This window comes from Corythoichthys intestinalis, chromosome 19 (genome assembly GCF_030265065.1).
Source record: "Corythoichthys intestinalis isolate RoL2023-P3 chromosome 19, ASM3026506v1, whole genome shotgun sequence".
Lineage (NCBI taxonomy): Eukaryota > Metazoa > Chordata > Actinopteri > Syngnathiformes > Syngnathidae > Corythoichthys > Corythoichthys intestinalis.
In genome coordinates this window covers 1220603-1242358 of record NC_080413.1, presented here as the reverse complement: position 1 = coordinate 1242358, position 21756 = coordinate 1220603, and the positions used below count along the sequence as shown (strand labels likewise).

The 21756-nt window shown below is 40.4% G+C and overlaps 1 protein-coding gene across 4 annotated transcripts in view; it reads left to right on the top strand.

Annotated features, from left to right (window-relative positions):
* col12a1b (collagen, type XII, alpha 1b) overlaps positions 1-21756 on the top strand; it is a 148082-nt gene that overhangs the window by 8587 nt on the left and 117739 nt on the right. For all 4 annotated transcript variants that reach the window (XM_057823051.1, XM_057823050.1, XM_057823049.1 and 1 more), the window contains exons 3-12: positions 2391-2507; positions 4534-4674; positions 4753-4800; positions 4872-5135; positions 5203-5370; positions 10576-10749; positions 15225-15515; positions 15580-16173; positions 19896-20171; positions 20246-20521. In XM_057823051.1, coding sequence (XP_057679034.1) covers positions 2391-2507; positions 4534-4674; positions 4753-4800; positions 4872-5135; positions 5203-5370; positions 10576-10749; positions 15225-15515; positions 15580-16173; positions 19896-20171; positions 20246-20521 — 2349 coding nt within the window. The remainder of the gene's footprint in view (positions 1-2390; positions 2508-4533; positions 4675-4752; positions 4801-4871; positions 5136-5202; positions 5371-10575; positions 10750-15224; positions 15516-15579; positions 16174-19895; positions 20172-20245; positions 20522-21756) is intronic.

Here is a 21756-nt window from a genome sequence, read left to right as displayed (position 1 = left end):
ATGAATTGACCCGGCAAGCCCCAAAGTGACCAGTACGTGACCTGGAAATGCACCAGAATCTACAAGCAGTGACCTAAAAATCAAAAGGCAGTCAGTCCAAAAACAGCAGGAAATTACCCGACAAGCCCAAAAATGAACAGAAAGTGACCTAAAATTAATAGAAAGCAGAATTTGAATTAACCCGGCAAGCCCCAAGATGAACAGGGAGTGACCTGGAAATGCACCAAAATCTACAGACAGTGACCTAAAAATCAAGAGGAAGTGAGGCCAAAATCAGCAGCAGGTGACCCAGCAAGCCCCAAAATGACCAGGAAGTGACATGGAAATGCCCCAAAATTGATAGGAAATGACCCAAAATCAACATCAAATGACCCATTAAGCCCCAAAATGAGCCGGGTGTGACCTAGACATGCCCCAAAATCTACAATCAGTGACCTAAAATCAAAAGGAAGTGAGTTGAAAATCAGCAGCATGTGACCCGGCAAGCCCCAAAATTAACAGGAAGTGACCTAAAATCAATACGAATGAATCCAAAATCAGCAAAGAGTGACCTGGCAAGCCCTAAAATGAACAGCAACAACATGAATTGACCCGGCGAGCCCCAAGATTAACAGGGAGTGACCTGGAAATGCTCCAAAATCTACAGGCAGTGACCTCTAAGCAATAAGAATTGGCAGCAAGTGACATGGCATCCAAGCCCCAAAGTGACCAGGAGGTGACTTGGAAATTCCCCAAAATCAACATGAATTGACCCAGCAAGCCCCAAGATTAACAGGGACCTGGAAAATGGACAAAATTGACAGGCAGCGACCTAAAACCAGTAGGAAGTGGGTCAAAATGTTTTTTTAAAAAATCAGGAAATGACCTGGCAATCTTCAAAATGGACAGGAAGTGACCTGCAAATGCCCCAAAATCAACAGGAATTGACCCGATAAGCCCCAAAATGAACAGGAAATGACCTGGAAATGCCCCAAAATCTAAACAAAGTGACTCGAAATCAACAGGAAGTGACCCTGCACGCCCTAAAATCTACATGCAGTGACCTAAAATTAGAAGGAAGTGAGTCCAAAATCAGCAGCAAGTGACCCAGCGAGCCCCATAATGAACAGGATGTGACCTAGACATGCTCCAAAATCTACAAGCAGTCACCTAAAATCAAAAGGAGCTGAGTTGAAAATCCGCAGCAAGTGACCCGGCAAGCCCCAAAATTAACAGGAAGTGACCTGAAATCAATACGAATTAATCCAAAATCAGCAAAGAGTGACCCTGCAAGCCCTAAAATCTACAGGCAGTGACCTAAAATTAGAAGAAAGTGAGTCCAAATCAGCAGCAAGTGACCCAGCAAGTCCCAAAATGAACAGGATGTTACCCGGAAATGCTCCAAAATCAACAGGAAGTAACCTGGAAATGCTCCAAAACCAACAGGAAGTAACCCAGAAATGCCCCAAAATCAACAGACAATGACCTAAAATCCGAAATCATTAACAAGTGACCTGGCAAGCTCCAAAATAACCAGGAAGTGACCTGGAAATGCCCCAAAATTTACAGGAATTGACCTGAATCAATAGGAAGTGAGTCTGAAATCAGCAGCAAGTGACCTGGAAATGCCCCAAAATCAACAGGAAGTGACCCAAAATCAACATGAATTGACCCGGCAAACTCCAAAATGAACCGGAGGTTACTTGGAAATGCCCCGAAATCTACAAGTAGTGACCTAAAAACATAAGGAAATGGGTCAAAAATCAGCAGCAAGTGACCCGGCAAGCCCCAAAATGAACAGGAAGTGAACTGGAAATGCCCCAAAATCAACAAGAAGTGATTCCAAATCAACAGAAATTGACTTGGCAAGCCCCAAAATGAACAGGGAATGACCTGGAAATGCACCAAAATCCGCAGGAGGTGACCTGAAATCAATAGGAAGTGGTCCTCAAAATGGCAGGAAGTGACCCTCAAAATCTGCAGGAATTGACCCTCAAAATTAACAGAAAGTGACCTGCAAATACTCCAAAATCTACAGGTAGTGACATAAAATCAACTAGAAGTAAGCCCAAAATCGGCAGCAAGTAAACCCTCAGGATCACCAGGAAGTGACTATCAAAATCAACAGGAGGTACCTGGAAAATGCACCAAAATCAATCGGAAGTGACCCACGGACCAGAAAAGCAAGCATCTCTTCCCTTGCCATTTCATTTTTTGGTTGCGGATGTAAAGGAGCACCCATTAGTTTATGCTGAATGACTAAGCTGCAAGGAGGCTGCCGGTGGCTCGCTCGGTCGGGGTCGTCCGTTTTCGTGGCCTTTCTTTGCTGTCGCCTCCCGTCGCCACTAACCGCAAAAGTCGGCCGAAATCAGTCGGCGGCTTTTGACGTCCTTTTGTCTTTTTGCGCGCAGTGGAGCCGCCGTCCCAGCTGACCTTTCACATCGTGGACGAACGCAGCGTGCAAATGTCCTGGCGGAGGCCGCGCTCGCGCCTGGACGGCTACAGGATTCTAGTGACCTCAGAAGAAGGTGCCCGACACGCCCGACAATTACGCGCACATGCCAGAAATCATTATCCCAAACACCCCCGAGCTAGGTGTCGTTTGACAGCTGGTGGGTTTTTTTTTCTTTCCTTTTCTCCTCGCCTTTTAGCCTCCAGCGACGCAACGTCAACACAGAGACAAACATGACATGTCTAATCAGCGCCATAAAAGCTTTTAATGATCAAATAAAGGCTTGCTTTTACGCGCCATTGAAACATGACAAGCTCAAAATCACAAAAATAAAAAAAAATCAACCTGATTTATTCGTGAACTCACCGGCTGCCATTGACGACGATAGACGTCCAAACTTGTGAAAAATTTGAAATTTACGGAGCACCTATGGGGACATGAAAGAAGAAAAAAATAGACGGAGGAAAAACAATGAAAAAGGACATAGAATATTTGTTTTTTCTGTTGAAGCAAAAGAAAAGCCCTGGGAAAAAATGACACGGATGTAAAAAAAAAATAATAATAAATTTTTTTTTTTTTGCATCGAAGAAAAAAATTTTTACTTCGAAGAAAAAACATTTTCTTACATTGAAGCAAAAAAAAATAAAAACGAGGTTGCTGCAAAAAAACATAAAATAAAAAATAAAATAAAATAATTTCGCTATTTTTAAAGTGCATTGTGTGGCTCAATTTACATGTAAACAATGGCAACAATGGAGTGTGTTCACCCGTGGGGCAGGTTGAGTTTTACTTTGAAATGGGCCTAAAATTTTCTTTTTTTTTTCCTTGGATGTAAACATTTTTTTGCCTTAATGTGAAAAAATATATAATTTTTTGCTTCGATATAAAACTTTTTTTTTTGCTTCGACCTCAGTTTTTTTTCCGTGTTTTTTCCATTTTTCTTCCTTCATTGTAAAAAAAATTGCCTCGTTGTGAAAAAAAAAAATTTTTTTTTGCTTCGATGTAAAAAAAAAAACAATTTTTTTTCTTCGACCTCAAATTTTTTTTTTTTTTTTTTTGACAAAAGAAATCTTCCATGTCCCTTTAGTGTTTTTTGTTTTTTTTAACGTCAACTTTTTTTTTCCCCCTCTCGTTTTTTTTCCCTGCCATGTCACCTTAGGGGCTCTTGCTTCCGTTTCTTTGATGTAAAAAAAAAAAGATTTTTTTGCCTCGATGTGTAAATAAAAAAAAATATATATTTTTTTCAAAGTAATTAATCTGACCTAAGGGTGAACAAGCTCCATCGTTGCCTTCATTTACCTGGAAATCGAGCCACACAACGCACGTTTGAAAACAGTGAAATTTTTTGCTTTGATGCAAAAAAAAATAAATAAAAAAATTGGCTCTGTGCACAAAAAAAAAAAAAAAAATTCTTTGCTTCCATGTGAAAAAAACATTTTTTTTGCTTCGCCCCCAACTTTTTCTTTTTTTACTTCTGTTTATTTTTTTTCCTCAGGCATTATTTTTTTTTCTCCCATGTCCCCTGGGGGCTCCGTAAAAATTCACTTTTTTTTTTTTTTTTTCCTTTCTGCCTTTTTTTCTTCTTCCATGTCCCCTTTGGGGCTCCGTACCTTAAGGGTTCCAGCTTCCGATGCTAACTTTTTTTTTCTCCATTTTTTTTCTTTGATATAAAAAAAAAATATTTTTTTGCTTCGATGTGAAAACATTTTTTTTTTTGCTTCGACCTCGATTATTTTTTTTTCACTTTGACAGAAAAGAAATCTTCGGTGTCCCTTTCGGGTCACAGTTTTTTTTTCAACTTTTTTTTCCCCACGTTTTTTTTTTTTTTCCCTTCCATGTCACCTGAGGGGCTACGTAAAAATTCACTTGATTAAATTTTAAAAAACAACTTTTTAAAATGTTTTTTATAATAATAAAAAATTAAGAGCAGAATATTTACTTTCTATTACATTTTATATGCCATTGACAGCAATAGACGTCCATTCCAAATGGATTGGATTCCTATGATAACAAATACAAATTTAACATTTAATTTATTTTTCTTGTTAATAAAGTAGAGAGGGTGATATTTGATGTCATGATGTCTTGTTGTTGTCGCTCAGGTTTCTTCCGTGAGTTTGCCTTGGCGGCGACTGAAACGTCCACCACCGTCTCGGATCTGAGCCAAGACGTGGATTACTCTGTCAGCGTCTTTGCCTACTCCGGATCCGACGAGAGTATTCCCGTTTCGGGCCAGATTACTCGTGAGCGAGCGCCCCCCCCCGTCAAAATCCAGACTTTTCTTTCAAGGAATTGACCCTGTTTCCGCTGTTTGCTCGTAGTGGAGTCCGGGGCGGGATCACAGAGAAGACCGGACCGGGACGCTGTTCGTAAGTGGCGTCGCCTCCCTCCCGAGCCATAGGCGCTGGAAACGGAGCCCCTAAACGGACTTTGTCGGCAGAATGTTCGCCCGGCGCGGCGGCCGACGTGGTCGTCTTGACGGCCGGCTCGTGGGCCTACGAACGGGCCGCCTGGGAGAGGGTGCGTGGCTTGATAGCGGCGGTGGCTGGCTCCTTTCCGGTGGGCAGGGACCAAACACGGGTGGGCGTGCTGCAGTACAACGGCGGCGTGCCTGCCGGCTTCCCGCTGGACCGACACCTCAACCCTCGCGCTCTCTTGCGCGCCATCCACTCATTAGACGCCACCCGCGGCCACGCCAGGACAGGTGAGCCAGCTTTTTTTAAAAATTAAATTTACATTGCGCTGAGGTCATCTTCTCGCTTTTCCATCAGGTGCGGCGCTGGATTATTTGTTGGAGCAGACATTATCAGAGGGGGCGGGCGGCAGGCCGTCCTTCCCTAAAGTGGCGCTGATCCTGACGGACGCCGGCGACTGGGACGACTCTACCCGGGCGTCGGCCAGCCGTCTGCAAAGCCGAGGCGTGGAGATCTTTGTGGCCGGTACGCGCTTTCCGCACAAAGGCTGTATTCAGCCTTCAGGCATACCTGATTCCAATCGGGATTAGGGCTGACTGTGTCAAAAGTTCAAATAAAAATCCTTAGGTAGACATTTATAATATTCCCCAAAATAAGGAGAGAAGGCACTCAAATTAGTTGAAAAGCTTGCAAGGAGAAGGAGGAAAGCTATACAATTGACTACAAAATACAGCTTCCGCAATCGTTCTAAAAAAAAAAAACTCCTCCTTCACCTCTCTTTTTATTTAGGACGGCCCTAGTAACAAGAGAGATGCCAACCCTAAAGGGATGGGGAGCAAAGAGGGCGACAACTCTATGAATTTGGTTGGCTATGTGTATGCGTGAAGTGGGATTAAAACATTCAACTTTCAGTTACGGCTGTCAAAATGATCGCGTTAACGGGCGGTAATTAATTTTTTGAATTAATCACGTTAAAATGTTTGACGCAATTAACGCACATGCCTCGCTCAAACAGATTAAAATGACAGCACGGTGCAATGCCAACTTGTTACTTGTGTTTTTTGGAGTTTTGTCGCCCTCTGCTGCCGCTTGGGTGCGACTGATTTTATGGGTTTAAAGTGTTACCAGTTCATATCTTTTGGTGTAAATATCCCAAAATACAGCGAGGACAGCTGGGGCTTGTAGTCCGTTGTGGCTTATTATCTATGAACAAATGCCATTTTCTCGTCAAATTTGGTGGCTGGCGGCTTATAGTCAGGTGCGCCTTATAGTGTGAAAATTACAGCATATAATTTATTTATTTATTTTATGTATATAAATATAGTGATTCCTCCCTATTTCGCGCTTCAAACTTGCCGCCCATAGTCCATCGATATATGCATGTATACATGTACAAATCATTGTTTTCTTTTGTGTATATCTCATTAATATCATAATTATTACATTTGCAGTACTTAGAAACTATTTTTAAAAATATACTGTACATGAAAGTTGTTTTGGGTTTTTTGGAAAATTATATTTTGGGAAAAACATTTCTTTCTAGTGCTGTTAAATCTGAATAAATAAATTGAACACACCCCAAATTTTTATTTATTTCATAGTAAAAATAAATTAAATAAAGAAAATAGGGCTGTCAAAATTATCGCGTTAACGGGCGGGAATTAATTTTTTAAAATTAATCACGTGAAAATATTTGACGCAATTCACGCACATGCCCCGCTCAAACAGATTGAAATGACAGCAAAGTGAAATGTGTACTTGTTGTGTTTTTCGGAGTTTTATCGCCCTCTGCTGGCGCTTGGGTGCGACTGATTTTATGGGCTTAAGCACCCATGAGCATTGTGTAATTATTGACATCAACAATGGCGGGCTACTAGTGTATTTTTCGATTGAAAATTTTACAAATTTTATTCAAACGAAAACATTAAGAGGGGTTTTAAGATCAAATTTCTATAACTTGTACTAACATTTATCTTTTAAGAACTACAAGTTTTCTATCCATGGCTCGCTCTAACAGAATGTTAATGCCATCTTGTTGATTTATTGTTATAATAAACAAATACAGATTAATTACGATTAATTAATTTTTCAGCTGTAAATAACTGGATTAAAAATTTTAATCGTTTGACAGCCCTACTTACAGTACATTCCAGCAAAGCAAAAACGGCCTAACCCTAACCCTAACCTCTGACCTTTGGGAGGGCAAGAGTCTTCAAGGCTTCTTCAAGAAAAACATTCCCTCTTATAAGCAAAACATTTCTTCATTTAGGCAGCCAAAGCATTTCTTCATTGACAGCCGTTACTGATTAGAGCAATTATACAATAAACATCTCAATAACTATCACATCAAATACTTTTCATGAAGCAATAGCATTTGGCAAGTCATAAATTGCATCAATATGATTTCTTAAATGTCCCAGACAGTTTAGATCTCAATGTCTGTGGCTTGTCCTCAAGGTCCAAACCAGTCAGAATGACAAGGCAGTTTTATCAAGAATTAAACATGTCTATAGTTATCAATCACTAAAATGTCTCTTTACTGCTCTCGATCATGGAACATACTATTATAGCAATCAATACTTTGTTGTGAGCCTTCATTGGTAAAAGCAAATACTTAATAACCGTTTAACAACTATCTTATCAGACTGTTCACACTATTTTTAGTAATTGTCCAAATCTAGGCCTGTTTAGACTGGGCCATTTTATTGGCACCCCTGACAGTAAGGCATCAACTGGCATAGAATGATGGACGATCAAAACCCATCTGAGCTGTTCTTGTCCGTCTCGTACAGTGATATGAAAAAATATCTGAACCTTTTGGAATTTCTCACATTTCTGCCTAAAATCACCATCAAATGTGATCTGATCTTTGTCAAAATCACACAGATGAAAAAACAGTGTCTGCTTAACTAAAACCATCTAAACATTCATAGGTTTTCATATTTTCATGAGGATAGCATGCAAACAATGACAGAAGGGGGAAAAATAAGTAAGTGAACCCTCTGCCTAAGGAGACTAAACAGCAATGGAAACCAATTTTTACCAAACATTTTAGGTCAGGTGTGTGCCCAATCACGGATGAGTGGTTTCAAGCTGCCCTGCCCACTATAAAACACACAGCTGCTAAGAAATGTCTTGATGACAAGCATTGTCTGATGTGCATCATGGCTTGGTAAAAAGAGCCGTCTGAAGACCTGTGATCAAAGATTGTTGATTTGTATAAAGCTGGGAAAGGATACAAAACCATCTCTAAAAGTCTGGATGTTCATCAATCGACAGTCAGAGAAGTTGTCTAGAAGCGGAGATAGTTTGGCACTGTTGCTTCTCTCCCAAGGAGCGGCCGTCCACCAAAGATGACGCCAAGGGTTCAGTGCAGAATACTCAGAGGGGTAAAAAGAACCCTAGAGTGTCTGCTAAAGACTTACAGAAATCACTGGCACAGTCCAATATCCCTGTGATCACATCAACTATATGGCCAAGAATGATGTTCATGGGAGGACTCCACGGAGCAAGCTACTGCTGTCTAAAAAAACATTGTTGCTTGTTTAATGTTTGCAAAAAGGCACTTGGAAGCTCCACACAAGTAATTTTATGGACTTATGATACCAAAGTTGAATTGTTTGGGAGTAATGCACACCATCATGTATGGAGGAAAAATGGAACAGCACACCAACATCAACACCTCATCCCCACCGCGCATGGTGGAGGGAGCATCATGATTTGGGGCTGTTTTGCTGTCTCGGGGCCTGGACAACTTGCAATCATTTGTGGAAGAATGAATTCAAAAGTTTATCAGGATGTTTTGCAGGAAAACCTGAGGTCATCTGTCAGACAATTGAAGCTAAAAAGAGTATGGATGCTGCAACAAGACAATGATCCAAAACACAGAAGTAAATCAACTTCAGAAGAACAAAATAAACGTTCTGGAGTGGCCAAGTCAAAGTCCAGACTTGAACCTCATTGAGATGCTGTGTCGTGACCTAAAGACAGCGATTCGTCCCAGGAATCTGACTGAACTGCAGAAGTTTTGTCGAGAAGAATGGGCCGAGATTAGTCCTGTTCAATGTGCCAGACTGGTCTGCAGCTACAAGAAGGGTCTGGTTGACGTTACTGCTGCCAAGGGGGGGGTTGGGGGGGCACAAAATATTAAATGTGATGGTTCACTTACTTATTTTCCCCCTTCTGTCATTATTTGTAGACTATCCTCATTAAAATATGAAAACCTATAAATGTTTGGGTAGTTTTAGTTAAAGCGGACACTGTTTTTTCCATCTGTGTGATTTTGACAAGGATCAGATCACATTTGATGGTGATTTCATGCAGAAATGTGAGAAATTCCAAAAGGTTCAGATACTTTTTTTATACCACTGATACCACTGACCGATATGGGATTTTCAAATGCCAATGCTGACACGGATATCGAAAAAAAATTTTTGTTGATTGTCATCATCCAAACCAATTTTCTTAGCCGATATTTGACGCGATGTTCTTTTTTTAAGCATGTACAGTAGATTATGAAAGCCAGTTGAAGAAAAAAATGCTTCAACATCTTTAAATTTACAATGATTACCTAAATGATGAATTCAGTCTAGTGCTACCAGACCAACGAATGCAGCACTTCGTTTTATGATTATACACGATCGTCAAGAACGGTACATTATTTTCAAATAATTAAACCCACCATGACGTCACGACGAGATTTAAACAAGTGAGAGTTTATGAGGATGCTCGCCATGCTAATGCTAATGAGGATGCTATGCTAATGCTGCGAGTTACATTTAGAGTGTAAGAATCTCTCAGTAAACACCTTAAGAGGCTAAAGCAACATGGCGTATTCTCTCATTCAAGATAAAAAAAGAAATATTTACAAAACAGGCAGTCCTGAAGCTTTCTGTAGCAGCGTGCCTTCAAGCTGCTAAAGGGTCCCTCCGGGGTCCTACCGTCAGTCAGCGGCAGCCACAGTTGCCCACACAGATGCCTGAACAAAATCATTTTTATCGGCTTTTTGTTCATCACCCGATGGCCAATGTTGGAAAAAAAAGTCCATATATGAGCCTGATATATCGGCCAACCGATATATATCGTTTCAGTCTCGTAATAATATGATTTCTGTGATTTGGGACTGTTCGGAATACAAAAGAGCCATCTGGTTTCAATGTGCATGTGTTAAAAATCAGATATTGGCTGCTCGTCTGAACAAGGCCAAAGGGGCGCGTTGCCGCCGCGACCGCGCGCGGATAAACACCGGGCTCGTCTTCAGTTGGGAGACAGAAAACGACAAACTGAATGGGTCTCCAGACACCATCAGGGGGGCATTTACGCACAAAAGAGCCACAAAAGGGAGCAAAAATTCCATATCCAATTCCAATTGTCCAAATTCTCGTCATTTCAGTGACTGCGAGAACTATGCCTCGATTTCTTTCATTCTTTTTTCCCCCACAATATTTTTTTTATTGATTTTCAAACTAATAATTCACACCATCAAAACAATACCATAAAGAGACCACACCAGGAACACACACACAAAAAACAGCAAAAAAAAGACAAAACAAAACAATTGTTCCTTTACCATTATTATGCCTCAGCTTCATTTCTTTCATTCTTAAACATATTTTTGAAGAAAGGGATGGAAATTGACATTCTTAAAGTCCGATGAAATCAGACGTCTACCGCCGTCGTTGGCGGCCGGTGTGTTAAAAGGTCATTTATCCTTGGTGTTGTCGCCGACAGGTGTGGGAGGGGTCAACGAGGGCGCCGCCAGGGCGCTGGCCTCAGAGCCTTACTGGAATCACGTGTTTGACGCGTCCGCCTCCGACGACCTGCGCGCCATTCAGAATGACGTGGTCAGTCAGGTGTGCGCCGGTGTGGAAGATCAGCTGAGTTCACTCGTCAGAGCGGAACAAGGTCAGTATCTTTTCATATACTTCCATTAGACTATTATAACAGAAAATATAGTGTACTATACAGATTATAATTTTTGGACTATAAACCGCTACTAATCTCCCCCATTTTGAATCCAGGGGCTTATTTGTTTTATTTGGGTTAATAGCTAACACTTCATTTGACAGTAGTGTCATAAGACCGTCATAATGATGACATAAGACTGTCTGGGGTTTTAATGAATGCTTATGACAGATGTCACAGATTTGTGACAGATTTGTCATCAACTCCATTCATATCCAGCTCGGATCTTTTACATCCATTTAAACGTGAGATCATTTGCCGGAAATGTGCCACTAAATGACACTTGACAATGTTTTCTTGTCAATTTTTTTTTTTCTATATGTATTTATGTATATATAATATGTGTGTGTGTATGTGTGTGTGTGTATATGTATATATATATGTGTGTGTATATATACATATATATGTGTGTGTTTATATAAGTGTGTGTATATATATGTGTATTTATATATGTATGTATTTATATATATCTGTATATATATGTATAAATGTATGTTTGTATATGTGTATATACAGTATATATATATATATATATATATATATATATATATATATATATATATACACATTTTATAATTATACTAATTTTACTCAATTATAAATGTGTATGTATGTATATATAAACATGTATGTGTGTATATGTATGTATTAACTATACTATTTTTATTATCATTTTACTTATTTATAAAATTATGTACGTATTTAAAAACAAATCATAAAAAAACACCAAGAAAAAAATATAGTATTTAAATTTGTTTTTTAAATAACCAACAATAGCCCTATAAAAAGTTTTTTTAAAACGGCTTTTTTTATTCACATTGATTTTATTATGTTAATACAATAATAATTGTATTTAATTAATGTTTTTTTTTTCCCCAGCCACTTGTCCTATAAAACGTTATATAAATAAAAAGTAGGATTCTTTTCAGTGACGGTTTTTAATCTTTTTAATGTTATTAATATTGTTTTTATTTGATTAATTTAGGCATTTATTTATTCATGCAAATCTTTATCTGATAGAGTAATTTATAATATATTTTTAAATAATCAAAAAATACACTAGTCACTTACCCTATACACTATATCTATATCTATATACATAATCTATTTATTAATAAAATAGATACTGTATCTACAGTGATCCCTTGCTGCTTCACGCATTAAACTAAAAAATGAATAAAAATACAGTATTTTGTTTAAATATGTTAAGGTATATGCATCTATACATGTCCAAATCGTTGTTTTTGTTAAATGTATATCTCATTTATATCATAATTATTACATTTGCAGTGCTTAAAAAACATTTATAAAAATACACATGAGGTTTTTTTTTTTTGGGGGGGGGGGGGGGGGGGGTTAAAAACTATATTTTGGGGAAAACATGTCTTTCCAGTGCTGTTAAATGTGAATACATACATTGAAAAAAAAATGTTTACCAGAAACATAACAAAGCATCATTTATTATACGACAGTCAATATGGATTTAGAAAAAACCATTCCACTGTGCAGGCCCTAGCTGAGTCAATGGAACTGATTACGGGTGCTCTCGACCAAAAAAAATACTCTGTGGGAATCTTCCTAGATTTGAAAAAAGCCTTCGATACAGTCAACCACGACATCCTACTGGACAAACTACAGAGACTCGGTTTGAGAGGCAACGCTCTAAATTGGATAAGAAGCTATCTGGAGAGGCGCTGGCAATATGTATCATATGAAGGGTGCAGATCAACAACTCGTCCAATTACATGTGGAGTGCCCCAGGGCTCCGTCCTGGGGCCGAAACTTTTCATCCTATACATAAATGACCTGCATCTAGCTTCTAATCTAAAAATGGTGCTTTTTGCGGATGACACAAACATCTTCTGTTCCGGAAAAGACCCCCAGAGTCTATTTAAACAAATAAATGTGGAATTAGCTAGATTGCAAAAATGGTTCGATGCAAACAAATTAACTCTTAACCTCGAGAAAACTAAATACATAGTATTTGGAAGAAAAAATTTGGATCCGAACCTAAAGATACTAATAAATAATGTAGAGATACAAAGGGTACAACAGCACAAAGTGCTAGGCATAATTATTGATCAACGCCTAAACTGGAAGCCTCATATAGATAGACTGAGAAACAAAATTGCTCGGAGCATCTCAATTCTCTATAGAGCACAAAACATGCTAGACACGAGGGCTCTCCAAACCCTATACTGCGCACTCGTCCTTCCACATTTCAGTTACTGCTTGGAGATCTGGGGACGAACTTATGAAACGCACCTCAACCCACTCTGTGTTCTCCAAAAGAAAGCCATTAGAATTATTCATGGAGCTTCCTACAGAGCACACACCAACGAGCTTTTCATCAAGTCCAAAACGCTGAAATTTCATGACTTGGTCGACTACAAAATCGCTCAAATGATGTATAAAGCCAACACATACAGTCTTCCAGCAAATTTGCAAGCTTTATTCTGCATTAAAGAATCCTCCTACAATCTGAGAGTATCCCGAACTTTTTCCTACCAGTCCATTAGGACTAAAATGAAAACTTTTTCCGTTGTAAACACTGGGGCTCGACTATGGAATACATGTGATGCAGCACTAACGAATATAAACTCATTACACTTCTTCAAAATAATGTATAAGAAAAGCAAAATAAGCCAGTACATTGCCCAGACATAACAATAACAGCACACACTATACAGATAAGAATGTCCTCACACCAAACCAGGCTTAAGGCCAGGGACAACTAGTGATGATATAACAATCTGGGACGCGCCCCGCATCTAAATCACATTACGGACTCTGCTTCTGCAACGTACAAGCTGAGCTTCCTCCGGAGGAAATTATGGAACTGGTTAACTGGGCCCTGAGTTCAATGGATGGAATATTCTCTACTATGCGACCCTCCTCTGGACAAAGACCTTGCCCGGTCACCACCTTCACGTCTGGATATGTGGAGGACGCTTGGGGTAAATGGAGACCGCTATGCCTAACGTCCCTCCTGATAGAAGACGCTGAAGATGTGTACATCTTTGGCACACTGCTGGCGCTTGCCTTCCTGATGCTACTGGCTGCTCTCTGGGTTCGTCGCTTCTCGATCAGGATGAAAAACCAACTCCACGACGCAGCTGAGATTGTTCGACGCAACGGCGACCAGTTGGCCCAGTTAATGAAGGAACAGGCGATGCTAAGCGACGTTGCCACACGACTGGCCGCAAAGATTGACGTGGAGCTGCGTGATCAAGAGAGATTCGCTCGTGCCAACCGGGCCAGAGATGACGATGACTAAACTCCTAAGGGGATGCTGACAACAAATCAACGTGGACGCAACTCAGGCGGGCCTCCACAACACCCCTAGCTGTCACCACTCACCAATCAAGGACATGGACTGATTGAAGTTACATAAATTTAATTGTGAAATCGCCATGCAAATTAATGACTTTTTGAACAATAGGCGCTAGACTGTCATTGGACTGATCATGAGCTGTTGCTTGTGCGACCTTGGTGGAAGGGGGACGGGTCCCGATAAGCTTTGGCTTTTTTTCCGTTCCCTTTGTCATGTCTCTTTTCATCTTCTTGGAGAAACAATATTTTTTATCTTTTTTTCTTCCTTTCATTTCTTCCCTTATTACATGATTTAATGCTGATGATGATGATGTTGATGTGATGATGATGATGACAAATGACAATGACAATAAATTCAAATTCAATTATGAACTACCAAGGGTGGATCAGTTGATATGAATCCCTTTTGTATCCAGATAAGGGTCGGCTGACCCTAATCAGCATATCTTTTGTGAGCACTGAGGTCCTCCTTAGTCATTCACACTCGCAAAACCACAGGATTGGATAGCCCCAGTTAGCATCTTGAGTGTTTCCAAGCAGGGCTGCCTTGGCTTTTTCAGACAGTGGACCGCTCAGGCAGGCAATCGGGCGGACACCCTCTTTATATATTCCAAAGCTGCAGTTTGCCTACTGTACAAGGGATGGTGTAGTAAAAAAACAAAACAAAACATTTTTTATGTGGTGAGACATACTGTATGACACTTTTCCCGGGGCTAGGTGTTGGAGGTTTTTGGCTAGCAATATTTCCTTCTGCGCCTTCTTTGCACCCACATGAGAGTGAGCCAATTCCTTTGCAAGACCCACCAAGAAGTCCACCCGTCTCTCTTGCCTTCAGGTGCATGCCTGATGCAACGCAAAGCCAAGTAGTGAGTTCGGTATTGGGGTCATTTGACACCTTTCTGGTCTTTATCGCCAAAAAATCCCTGGGACTTCCAGTGTTAAATAAGTTTTCGATTTTTGCAGTGGGTGGGACGGTCCCCGTTGAAATGAGGGATCACTGTATATCATTTTTTTTACCTTTTTGAATGATCAACAATTATTGTGTTCATTTGCCTTATAAATGTTAACGGGTTTGTTGGCAGCGCCGCCACCGGCGTCCGACCTGCGGGTGACGGAGGTCTCCTCCAAGAGCGTCGGGCTGAGCTGGAGCGCCTCGGCCGGCGAGGTTTCGGGCTACAAGGTGCAGATGATCCCTCTGACGCCCGGCGGGAAGCGCCACGAGCTTTACGTGGGCGGCGCGAGAACCTCGGTGGTCGTCCGGGACCTGGACCCCGACACCGAGTACAGGGCGGACCTCTTTGCGCTTAACGGCCTGACGCCCAGTCAGCCCGCCTCCGTCGCGCAAAGGACGCTTCCGGTGACGGTGTCCGTGGGTGAGTAGCCGGCGATCGCCGTCTCGAGGAGTCTTCGCGACTAACGTGCGGTCCGTTGCTGCAGAATGCTCCCTGGGTGTGGACGTCCAAGCCGACGTGGTCCTCCTGGTGGACGGCTCGTACAGCATCGGCCTGGCCAACTTTGCCAAGGTGCGGGCCTTCCTGGAGGTGCTGGTCAACACCTTCGACATCGGGCCCGACAAGGTCCGCATCGGCCTGGTCCAGTACAGCCGCGACCCGCACACCGAGTTCCAGCTGGACGCCCACTCGGACTTGAACGGCGTGCTGAAGGCGCTGCGCTCCTTCCCGTACCGCGGCGGCTCAACTAACACGGGCAAGGCCATGAGCTACGTGCGGGATCGCTTCTTCCGGACGGCCCGGCCCAACGTGCCTCGCGTCACCATCCTCATCACCGACGGCAAGTCGTCCGACGCCTTCCAAGGGCCGGCCGCCCGGCTGAGGGAGGCCGACGTGGAGATCTTCGCCGTGGGCGTGAAGGACGCCGTGCGCTCGGAGCTGGAGGCCATCGCCAACCAGCCGGCCTCCACGCACGTCTACACCGTGGAGGACTTTGACGCCTTCCAGAGGATTTCCAAGGAGCTGACGCAGTCCATCTGCCTGAGGATCGAGCAGGAGCTTCGCAACATCCAGCTAAAACGTGAGCCTTTCTTCACGCGCTTTCGCCTCTGTTGACGGCAGCCAACTCTCCCAGTTTAAAGGAATTGGACGTCTATCGGTGTCAGTGGCACGCAATGAATTAACTGCAGCCCAAATTCCCATTGTTGCATTTTTTTTCTTGAAATCTACTAAACTCCCCGTCAACAATTTTTTGTTTGCGCACCTCATTGGCTGCCATCGACAGCACTAGACGTTGCTGTTGTCGCCATGCTAAAATTTTCAACTCGATATTAATAATCAAGAAAAGTACTCGATACTACAGTTATCCGATAATGACTTTTTAAGCGATATAAAAAAGCATTTTTATCATTTATTTCGGGCTGCAGCTATCGATTATTTTAGAAGTCAATTAATCAATTAACTAGTTAGTTCGAATAATTGATTAGGAACATAAAAAAAATTAAAATACCTGAGCTGTGCCTCAAATGGTAAAAAGAAAAATAAACTAGCATCTAAGTATAACAAAAGAAACATTGGCAAACTTACATAGCAAAAGTGCTAGCTTAAATGCTATAAAAAATCAAATTGTTCACACACACATATTCCCACATAAAAGGGCTAAATACACCTATAAACTAAATTGTGAATGCATTAAAAAACATTAGCTCAAACATAAACTTATCTTATGTTGGTCTTAACAGGGAGTAGCTGGATTCAGCCATGTGAAATGAGCTAGAGGGCAGGGTAATATTAATAAAGTAAATAATACATGAACAAATAAATGTATAAATATATAATAATTTATTATATTATTATATAATATACTTTATTTTTATTCATTATAAAATTAATAATAAAATAATAAAGAATAAATCCGATTAGAAAAAGATTTGAATTAAATTTTGCTGCTTCAAGTATTTGTTTAATTAAAGTGACATTGTAATGCTTTGTTTTGAAAGTGTTTGCATTTAGTTTTATTGATTTGGGTGGATACACTGCCCTTTAGTGGCGACAGTCAATATGACATTACTCATGTCACATGGTTGAATCCAGCAGCTCCCTGTTAAGACCAACATAAGCTATAGTTTCGTTTGTAATTTAGTTTATAAGTACATTTAGCTGTTTTTTTTTTAAATAAAAATGTGTTTGAACCATTTGTAAAGAGTATTATTTTAAATAAAAGTTAGCATTTTATAGCATTTAAGCTAGTGGACTTTTAGACAATTGTTCTTTTGTTGTACTTAGATCCTCATTTATTTATTTTTTTTAATACCGTTTGAGGCTCAGCTGAGCTTATCCGATCACTTAATTATTTGAACTAAATAGTTAATCGATTAATCGACTACTAAAACAATCGATAGCTGCAGCCCTACGTCCTATAATCACCTTTCAAATCGTGAATACACTTAGACTTTTTATTCCAGTTTAATACACTTACAGTATTTTATCTAGTACAGCTCAGTGATGCCTCCTTTGTTGTGGCTTGACATGGAACTTCACCCAAATTCTGACTCGCATGTAAACCCATTCAAATCATCCTTAATCCGTAATGCTGCGTTTTTTCCATTACGATGCTCTTGTTCAGTGTTTAAACTGCGCTGGGAAGCGGCCAGATTTTTTTGGGTTTTATGAGTTTTATGACAGGCAGGACGCGAAAAGCATTCACTGAAAACCGAAGCCGAGTGTATCCGCACACGGGCGTGTCGGAAAGGTGACAAGCGAGGTCAAACGGCCCCGGCGGCCGTTTCGCGGGGCTCGGGCCATCCGTCCGTCCGTCCGTCCATCCGTCCGTCAGGTGCGTTGATCGAGGCTATAAAGAACGGAGCGTGACCGGCATTCCATCCTCTCGCAAGCTAGGACAAGCAACGCCTGCTGCGAGGGGGGGAGATGAATTTTTTTATTTTTTTTTTGGCTGCTCTGCCAGGAGCGGCTGTGATTCACATTCCTTGGAAGGGAAGGTTATGTCATTCTTTTCTAATGATATTCTGTCAACAGGGACTTGACAGTAGCAGCTTTGAATGATGGCGCACAATGTAAATCAATCACATGACTCGCCGGCATGTGCGACACGTGTCCCATCCCGTCCGCCAGCCCGCTCCATATGTCTGACAGCTTTTTCTTCTTCTCTTGTTCTTGTCGCGCGTTTGTCAGCACGTGTTCCAGGGCGACCGTCAGGCTTCGGTGCCATCGACGGCGATAGACGTGCTATCGCCTCAGACCAGGGGGGATTGCCGCCAAGTGGATTGGACGTCTACCGTCGGCAATGGCGTCTTTTCCTGTTTATTTTTTAATTTAAATGTTTTTTATTTTCTTTCAATTGGAAAAAAAAAGAAAAAGAAAATATATATACTGTATATATTTTTTGGGATGTGACTTTTTTAATGTAAAGTTTAAATGAAATATAAATAACAAAGACCTACATTTTATTTTTACATTTAAATTATAAATGTATTTTAAATAAGAACAAATAAGAACACATAATAGTCACAGTTGTATTTCTTTACATTTCAAAATTTTAAAGTATTTTTAAAAACTTTTTTTTTATTTAAAAAAGATGAGTAATTTTTTTTCTTTTAATTAAAAAAGTAACAAAATATCCATTAAATTAAATTTTTTTTTATTTGTTTTTTTTAATTAGTATTTATTAGTATCATTTTTATTCTTGTCACAATTCTATTTCTTTAAATTTTAAAATTTTTAAGTATTTTTAAAAACTTAAAAAAAAAAAAAAATATATATATATATATACAGTATATAAAGTAAAAATATACATTAAATTTAAATTTTATTTTTTAAATTTTGTTGTTTTAATTAGTATTTATTAGTATCATTTTTTATTCTCGTCACAATTCTATTTCTTTAGATTTTAAAATTTTCAAGTATTTTTTAAACTTTTTTTTCAATTTAAAAAAGATAAAAGTAAATTTTTATTTTCATTACATTTTTTTAAAGGTAAAGTTTAAATAAAATATAAATAACAAAGACCTGAATTTTATTTTTACTTTTAAACTATAAATGTATTTTAAATAAGAATAAGAAAACTAGTCACTGTTCTATTTCTTTAGATTTCAAAATTTTAAAGTACTTTTTAAACATTTTTATTTAAAAAAGATAAAAGTAAATATTAATTTCGTTTGTTTTGATTAAAAAAAGTAAAAAAATAGACATTAAATTTAAATTTTATTTTTTATCATTTTTATTAGTATTTATTAGTATTATTTTTATTTTAGTCACAGTTCTATTTCTTTAGATTTTAAAATTTAAAAACGTATTTGTTAAACATTTATTTTAAACTTAAAAAAGATAAATTAAATATTTTTTTCTTTTAATTTAAAAAGGGGAAAAAAAATATTTTTATTTTTTAATCATTTTTTATTAGTATTTACCAGTATTATTTTAATTTTAGTCACAGTTCTATTTCCTTAGATTTAAAAAATTTTTTAAAGTATTTTTTCAAACATTTTTTTTTAATTCAAAAAAGATGAAAGTAGATTTTTTTTTTTTTTTTTGTCTAAAGGGGGGGGTAAATAGATATTTTTTTTAAACTAACAAAGTATTCTAGTTAAAAAATTGGGAAGAATATATTGGCTTGAGGTCTGTATAAGCTGTCTGCACGTGTTGCGGCACCAGTTGTGTGCAAATATTCTTGATCGGTTCTAGCACCAGCACTGCTAACTGTATTGTATTGCTTGCAATAGGAGTTGTGCGTTTTGTATGCTCCAGGCTGGAAATAAGGCCAAAAAATATGTTTTTTTTCTGTAGGTCTAGTCCAGCCCAGAGACCTGTCCTTCTCCGAGGTGACCTCCAGAAGCTTCCGAAGCTCGTGGGAGTTAGACGCCGCCGCCGAGTCCTTCCTGGTGCGCTTCAGGCCCGCAGAGGTTACCGACGCCCACTGGGTGACCGTGTCGGTCCCCGGGGACACGCCCACCGCCGTCCTGCCTCACCTCACGCCGCTCACCCGCTACCAAGTCGACGTTTCGGCCCAGTACGAGCGGGGCGACAGCCTGCCCCTGGTCGGCTTCGAGACCACCCTGGAGGGTCTGTGGACGCCTCGGGCGAACGGCCGCTCGGGTCCGCCGCGTCGACTAAAAAGTCTTCTCGCTCTCCGGCAGAACGGGGTCCGGTTCGCGCCGCCAGAGTGTCCGAGGAGACCGCGGACAGCTTCCGCGTGTCTTGGCGGCCGGCGCCGGGAGACGTGCTGCGCTATCGGGTCACCTTCCGACCCGTCGGCGAGGGGGGCGCCGGCTCGGAGGCCTTCACGCGCGGGAATGAGCCCACGCTGGTCCTAAGGGGGCTCCGGCCACGGACCTCCTACCTGCTGGACATCAGCGCCGAGTACCGCTCGGGCTACGGGCCGCCACTGCAGACGCAAGGAACTACTAAAGAAGGTAAGATCGCCCAACCGTGCCGGACAAACCTTTTTTGGAAATCATTCAACCATCTAAAGCCTATTAAGGTATAAAATCTCTCTTTCAAAAGCCAGAAATGAACACCAGAAAGTCTAGATTTTGGCAAGCCATTTATGTTTGGGTATCAGGTGCTTCAACTTGTCCAACTTCCAGAGTGTTGGCTTTTCTCCTTTAGAAATAAACCAATCATTCCTTTCCTAATACCGCATTCATCTTCTCCAATCTGAAATGCAACATCGCCACCTGCAGTGTAAACCTGAATTTGCTAACCCAAACCCTGTTGGCACCAAACATTTACCGTATTTTTCGGACTCTAAGTTGCAGTTTTTTTTTCATAGTTTGGCTGGGGGTGCGACTTATACTCAGGGGCGACTTATGTGTGGAATTATGAACACATTATGATATCATTTCACATGTTATTTTGGTGTTTTGGAGTGACACTGAAGGTTTGGTAAACTTGTTAGCATGTTCTTTATGCTATAGTTATCTGAATAAGTCTTAATAGCTATGGCCACGTTCGCGTTCTGCCTTTGGCAATGTGTGTTCAATTGTATTATTGACTTTTTTTATATTGAAATGCATGCTTTTAGTTTGTGGCGCTTTCACGCCCACGTGGAGGCGCACTTGCACTTGTTTACGTGAAGAAGAGCGCTCACACGCCAGAAGAAGACCGACAGCTACGTAGCTCTCACTGTTTAGAGCCAGTTGTGTGGTTGTTTGAACGATGCGCTTATGCTAGCGAACGCTTGCTAACCGTTTGTGTCATGTCATTGCTGTAAAAGCACCTAATTATCATTTATTTACGTCGATGCGAGCCTGTTTGGTATCGAGGACGAAATTTATTCAGCAAATTATATGGACGTCCAGCATTGTCATTTGGGAGTTTAGCCCACTAAATAGCCAGGTCCGAGCCGTAGCATCCTGGTGAGGACAGGATATTCGCATATTCAGCATGTTGTTCTCTATTGTATTTTTATATCAAATTGCAAACTTTTTATATGGGATGGCCCTAGCCCTAAAAGGGAAAAAGGGAAAGCAAGCTGGCGACACCTCTTGTGTTTGTTTGGCTATGTGTGTGCATGTAGGTGGAATTATATACATATGTGTCAGCCCATTTCAGCAGAGCTAAGCGGCCTCTTCTGACCTTGACCAGGCAAGACAGAACATTCTTTCTTTGTGAACAATAATAATAAGCAAAAGCATTTCTTCATTGC